This window comes from Dipodomys spectabilis, unplaced genomic scaffold, assembly GCF_019054845.1.
Source record: "Dipodomys spectabilis isolate Male_0828 unplaced genomic scaffold, ASM1905484v1 ptg000141l, whole genome shotgun sequence".
In the NCBI taxonomy this organism is placed as follows: domain Eukaryota; kingdom Metazoa; phylum Chordata; class Mammalia; order Rodentia; family Heteromyidae; genus Dipodomys; species Dipodomys spectabilis.
In genome coordinates, this window is record NW_024870818.1 from 9,888,416 (window position 1) to 9,895,585 (window position 7,170).

General features: G+C 36.1%; 1 protein-coding gene across 2 annotated transcripts in view; it reads left to right on the forward strand.

Moving 5' to 3' along the window:
- Positions 1–6,348, forward strand: part of Ppp4r3b (protein phosphatase 4 regulatory subunit 3B) — a 47,044-nt gene extending 40,696 nt beyond the window's left edge. For both annotated transcript variants that reach the window (XM_042691186.1, XM_042691184.1), the window contains exons 15-16: positions 1,212–1,414; positions 4,693–6,348. In XM_042691186.1, the coding sequence (XP_042547120.1) occupies positions 1,212–1,414; positions 4,693–4,788 (299 nt within the window). In that variant the 3' untranslated portion in view covers positions 4,789–6,348. The remainder of the gene's footprint in view (positions 1–1,211; positions 1,415–4,692) is intronic.
- The last annotated feature ends 822 nt before the right edge of the window (positions 6,349–7,170 follow it).

A 7,170-nucleotide genomic window follows, 5' to 3' on the forward strand; every position in this document is an offset into this window, starting at 1 on the left:
CATTCATTCCCAGATCTCAGCCTCCTGAGTAACTTAAGGATTATGAGCATCAGCCACCAGTATGCAGCCTTGAGCTTAATTTGAATGTCATACTTTCTAAAGGCCTATATTAGAAATTCATTTAATTTGATTTATCATATTTCCCTTGAAACTGTTAGTTTTGGTCTCATTTGCCACTTGCTCTGGTTTGTTTTCTTTGTTTGTTTTGTGCATTCAGTACTGGGCTTGAACTACAAGCCTGGGTGCTGTCTTTAAGCTTTTTCTGCTTAAGGCTGGCACTCTACTACTTCAGCCACAACTTCACTTCAAGCTTTTTGCTCTTAAATTGTAGAGAAGAGTCTCATGGACTTAACTGCCCAGATTGACCAAACCACAACTTTAAGATCTCAGCCTCCTGAGTAGCTAGAAGTATAGGCATGAGCCACCATTACTCAGCTTCTATTTGCTGTTTTACTCTTTTTTTCAGTCTTGGGGCTTGAATTCTGGGCCTGGGTGCTATCCCTCATCTCTTCAGCTCAAGGCTAGCTAGCACTCTACCACTTGAGCCACAGTGCTACTTCTGGTTTTCTGGTGGTTAATTGGAAATAAGAGTCTCATGGACTTTCCTGCCTGGGCTGGCTTTGAACTATGATCCTCAGATCTCAGCCTCCTGAGTAGCCTAGATAAGAAGCAATAAGACCATACTTGAGATACTGCAACCACTATGGTGTACCATGCTGCCAAGAATCATATACAAAAACTACAAGTAACCAGATATTAAAAGGGATTAGACATATATGCCATAAAAGAAATAAAGGAACCTGTTAATATTTAGAATATGAAAGACTGGGGAATATTTATTGTCTTTAGTGTATAAAATGTTACTTGCTGGGAAGGCTATTAAGTTTTTAACAAGGTGTAAGGAAATGTAAATCAGAATGAAAGTCTAAATAATAACAGTCCACTAATGAATCTTTTCAAGCAATACTACAGCAGTGTAGGATTCTAGCATTGAAGTGGCTTAAAAAATGTTACCTAATTCTTCAGGTTCTTTCTAATGCTTAGACTTATATAATTCTAACTAATAAAGATTTATCACTGCAAACCACAAACTTCACACTGTACTTGGCTCTTAGAAAACAAAGGCAATATTTTATGCTTTTAATTTTTTCAGATGCTTTGGTTTAGCAATATTTATTAACATAGGTTAAATTTTTTTACTTTCACTTTAGCAAAAGAAAGTGAAGACAAAGAAAATCTTCCTAAAAGGACATCTTCTGGTAGCTTCAAATTTACTTTCTCCCACTCTGCCAGTGCTGCTAATGGAACAAACAGTACAAACAGTAAATCCGTAGTGGCTCAGACACCACCACCAAGTTCTAATGGGTCTTCTTCCAAAACTACAAACTTGGCTGCATCAGTAACAGCCACCAAGGTATGTGAAATAGCTCTACACACACACACACGCTTTGCCTTTTCTGTCTGTAAAATTGCTTGCTTATTGAGTAATCAAAATAATTTCAAGGAAGAAAAATAGTCATTGACAGGTAACATTTTATTTACCCTTCAAGTTTATCTGACTCAATTGTATCTGACTCAATTGTAATCTATAAATACCTTTATTAGAGTTTTTATTGGCTTTTAAGAATTTTTGTTACTAAAACATTGTCAATGGAAACAATTCAATTTTATTCAGTTATAATATTTGTAAGTGCACAACTTCCAACAGTTGGATCCATCATGAGCTGTCTTCTAATCATACAGATATAATGCTTTTAAAGATATATGCCAAAGGAGTAGAGCTGGGGCTCAAGTAGTAAAGCACTAGCATTGAGCACAGAAGCTCAGGGTTAGTGCCCACGCCAAGAATTCAAGCTCTAGGACCAGCACCATAAAGAAAAAAATACACTAAATAAACTGTAGGTGGTTAATTCACAGTATATCTCTAGATTTTTTTTCAAAAGGTACAAAAACCCTTAACAACTTCCCATATCTTAATCCATATAGTATTCCATATACAGAGATGGATCTGACTCATTTTCATGTTATCAGAATAATAACTTTTTAAAGGTTATCTGGAGGAAATGGTCTACTATTCCAACAGAATTTAAGTAAATGACAGCATATTCATACTGTAGACTACAGATTTTTTTTTAATGAAATGGAACTTGATGTACTAACATTGAAAGCTTCCTACAGTATTTTTTTAAGTGAACTTGATTGTGTAAGTGTAGGTGTAAAGTCTTATGTTTTATACAGGTTTCTAGGTACATCTAACATGTAAGCAACTTCCTACAGAATGCATTTGGAGTAACAGGTCTTTTTACTTCCAACATTTTATATTGTATTTTTTATTGTAAACATTTGAAGAAAATGTACATTTGCTTGTGATGCATATTTACATAGAAAATATAAATAAAATTCAAAACTAAATTGTGTAAATGAGTTCTTAAGACAACTTATTAATCGGAAGCCAAAAAATCATTTCAGATGTTTAACCACTTGGGATTGAAATGTTTGTACATTATAATATGCAATCTTAAGCACAATTAAAACTTGTATTGGTAACTCAGTTATCTTTACATTTATAGATCGGTGCCATTTTATACTACAATTCTTTTTTTCTCCTCTCAAAATCTGTTTAACAGTGGCACCTGGCACCTAACAGCACTTACTGAACACTACATACTAATTACTGTACCAGAATGCTTTACATTTTTTGTTTCTAATTTTTAAAATACTTTAATGGAATCTAAATGCTATTATGGAGATGGAGAAACTGAGATTTAGGTACATTTTTAAAACACTTGATGGATTTAAAAAAAAATAGCACTGTAACTTGAAGTCTCTCCTTTCAACAAAATCTTAAGTTTGCAGTGGTGCAAACCTAACTACTAGGGAGGTGGCAGCATTCAGGGGATGATACATTTCAAGGCCAGCCAGGCATAAACATTTGCAAGATTCCTTCTCTATGTGGGTATGGTGGTATGCACCTGTAATGTCACTGACAGAGGGAAATAAAAATACAAATAAGACTAGTCCTAGACTGTAATCCTCATCAGCATCAGGCATAAAGCCAGACTCTAACTTGGGGCTGGGGAGGGTGCGTGAGGGTGGGGCAAAAAGGGACTAGCAGAGTAGCTCAAGAGGTAGAACCTTGCCTGCTTAGCAATTGAGGCCTTGAGTTCAAGGCCAAATACACATCATTCTCTATATACTAACACCAACCATACTGCCCCCTGCTAATGTAATGATGTTTCTGTTACTTAGCTGAGCAAGAAATGGATTCTTATAAGCATGTTTTATTTAATAGACTTCCTGATGACTTGATGTTCAGAGGCCTTTAGTTGATAAATACTGTTTTATAGTCTGGCACTAATGTAAGATGCCTAAGTTCAATAGGTATGAAGCTCCTAGAGTTAAATTTCCTGGACCCTATAGAGATCTGAAGGGTTTGAACTAGTGTTTATAGTAGCTCTCTTGAAGTTGATTAAAAATGAATATAATCAGTCGTTTTGTATTGTTTTCTGAAAAGCTCCCTATCAAAAAAAAAAGCTTAAGATTCCCAAACGATCTATTAACTCAGAAGGTCCAAACTAAGTCATTTCATCCTTATTTTTAGTTACTTTTTAAGAACTATTTCAGGAAGTGGCGTTGTGGCTCAAGTGGTAGAGCGCTCGCTTTGAGCTGAAGAGCGCAGGGACAGCACCCAAGCCCAGAGTTCAAGCCCCACCACCGGAAAAAAAAACTATTTCATGAATTATCTTCCACCATTTATTCAAAAGCAGAATGAAAACTGGTGTATACTTAAGGATGAAATATACACATGGACAGAGCCTACAGAAGGCCTACAGAGACCTATTTGTGAAGTGAGTGTAAGAGACTAGTTCATTTCCAAGATTCCTTCAAGCTTCCATTTGTTAAGATTTTTTTTATCGTAGTATTTGGGGTGGGGTGGGGGGGTTCTCCATTAGGTTTTTTTGTTTGGCCAGTAATGGGACTTGAACTCTGAGCTTGTGCTCACTTAGTTTTTTCAGTAGGCTTTTTCATTCATGACTGGAACTCTACCACTTGAGATACACTGCCATTTTAAGCTTTTTTTGCTGGTTAATGTGAAAGATAGTCTTCAAGTGGGGTGCCAATGGCTCACACCTGTCTGTAATCCTAACTACTCAGGAACCTAAGATCTGAGGATTGCCATTCAAAGCCAGCCCATGCAGGAAAGCCCATGAGACTCTTCTCTCCAATTAACCACCAGAAAACCAGAAGTGGTGCTGTGGCTCCAAGTGACAGAGCATTAGCTTTGAACTGAAGAGTTTAGGGACTCAGAATTCAGAGTTCAAGCCGCATGACCGACAAAAAAAAAGTCTCCAGTTATTTGTCTGCCCCAGCTACCTTCAAATTACAATTCTCAGATCTCAGCCTCCTAGTAGCTAGGATTATAGGCAAGAGCCACTTCCACCCAGTTTATAGTGAAATTTTGCTGAATTGAGTTCTGAAATTTCATTTATAAAAATTCAAGAAGCAGTAGAAAAATTGGGTGCCCAGTGCCACCAATTAGTGTACACGTTCATAATTCAAGTAGTTCCTTTTATGTTGAGATATATGTGACTTAGTAAAACAGCCTCTATATCCTTCTAATGAGCTGTTTTATGATGAGCTAGGATTTTCTACGTTATGAATGTTACAGACAATTTTTTCATTCTTGAATAGGGGAGTTTGGTTGGCTTAGTGGATTATCCAGATGATGAAGAGGAAGATGAAGAAGAAGAAACATCCCCCAGGAAAAGACCTCGCCTTGGTTCATAAAATATTTGCTGGGGACCCCCAGCATGTGGTCTTACTAAAATGCTGCAACTGTTCAATGAGCTGAAAATCTCAATCAGAAAGCTTTCTCACTTGAACCTATAAATATATACAAGGAATAGCAGACACACAGTGTATCACCTAGGAGGGTTTAGTTGTATAAGAAAACATACCAGGCTTCCCAGGAACTTAATTGCTTGCTAGTAATTAAGGGGTTTAACTTTCAGGCTGTCAAAAAATAATAATGGTTAGTTAACCAAACCTGGGGGATTGCTTCTCAACAAGGAAAGTCTCAGGTTTTGGGACGGTTTCGGGGAGGGAAAAGTTGATAAAATAATATTAATGCAGGGTTGTTCCAAGGGGTTAACCAAAACAGGAAAAAAAAATCTAAAGCTTCAGTTGCAAATCCAATAACATTACTTATATATAATGGTGCTGGCATGGTGTTTTAATCAGTTGCCTCTTTTTAAAAGGAATTTTTAATGGAAAACATTGAACTGTCATAATATAAGAAGTGAAATCAAGTTATTGGGACCATTTCCTTGAAGATTTCACAGAAATTCAGCCTTTCGGATACTTGGAGGGAAGTACACCCTATACATATAACAGTACATGTTGAGTTCGCTATGTCAGGAATGTCACTACGTATTTTGACTAAATCAAGCGGGATTCAAAATGAATGAGCTAGTATTATTTTAAAATCAGCACTTTTAGGGGATAACCACAGTCATGAAACAGTTCAGTAGTATTCCAAATGATCCTCTGAAAACCTGAATGGGGTAGAAGAGGATGTTTCCATCCACTTACCAGTACAATCTTTTGTGGAAGGTAAAGACACTTTCTGTTCTGTCAGTAAAGTTGTATCTCTCTTGAGAGCTTCAGGCAAGTTTTAAAGTATCAAGACTAATAAAGAATAGTGCTGAATCAAATGGCATTTAACATCTAGAGGCCATTTTGATCCATAGTTACTTAGATATCATAATCACATGCAGCACATGAAGCTTGTTCAGATACAAAAAGGGTGTAATATGAAAGCTGCTTTTTTTAAGAGTAAAAGCACATTCCATGTACGTGAAGGAATTTAAAATAATAAATTGAGGCAAACAGTTAAGAGGTTTTATTTTTAGAACAGCAAGTTAACTGTAAATATTTTAATGTTAGTTTGCTCATCTATGATCTGAGATCATGCTGAGATGAAGAAAATGTCCCCAAACTACAATTTAACAAGACGCATTGGGAAAAAAAAAACAAAAACTAAAAAATAGTAATTCCAGCTAGTCTTTAGATCACCTTTTGTAATGTGTTATGGGTCCATTTTCCCAGAGTAGCTTAAACTGAAGCAGTTTCCCCTGTTTGGAAATTTTGTAGTTAATTTTAATTTTGGCTATTGTTTGGAAAAGATGGGCTGTCTGTGTAGATATGAAGTATAGTTTTTTCCATAAAACAGATGTTTATTTTGTATTAAAAATACCACTGTACTTGTTTTACACCATTTGTATACATGTGGTGATATTAATGCTGAACTGTAAAATTCAGGAATTAAAATGTGACCCTGTAATTCCATGATTGATGCTTGTGTTTGGTTTGTTGTAAATATGTTCATTTCCATTTTGAGATATGTCCATTTTATATTACCTTTAAAGGCCAATAAAAAAGTCACCACCTCATAACACAAGTAGGCCATAAATTTGTAACCTACATCGATAGTTTCTATTATGAATACACTTTGGAAGGTTTTGGGGTCTTCTAAAGTAAGTAGGCCAGTCCTAAAACACTTCAACGCTTTTTTTGGGAGTGGGAAAGGAAGGCCACTGGTCCTAGGGCCTAACCTCAAGGCCTGAGCATACTGTTCCTGAGCATTTTTTGCTCAAAGCTAGCACTCTACCACTTGAGCAAATTCTGGCTTATTTTGAGTAGTTTATTAGAAATAAAGAGTATCACAGACTTTACTGCCTGGGCTAGCTTCAAACCATGATCCTCAGATCTCAACCTCCTGAGTTGTTAGAATTGTAGGCTTGAGCCATCTGTGCCCAGCATTTCTTAGCTTCATTCAGGAAGTTCCAGTACGAAGTAATTACCTCTCTACCTTATGAAAGGGTTCTCTGAAGAACTGTCATAAATCTTAAAGCTTCTAAGTAATCACCATAAAAATCTTAAGGTAGAAATAAAGGTTTCCTTAAAATACAGCATGACAAGTCATGATCACTCATGTGCTTACAGAACAAAATACACTTTGAAATAGCATTCTAAGTTAGCTGCTGTCTTAAGTGACCATCCCTGAGCAAATAAAAGGTGTTTATCAGATTTATTATAAAGCTATACAATACAGTGTAACATAAGTATAGACATAAAGATCAACAGATCAGAATTGAGAATCCAGAAATC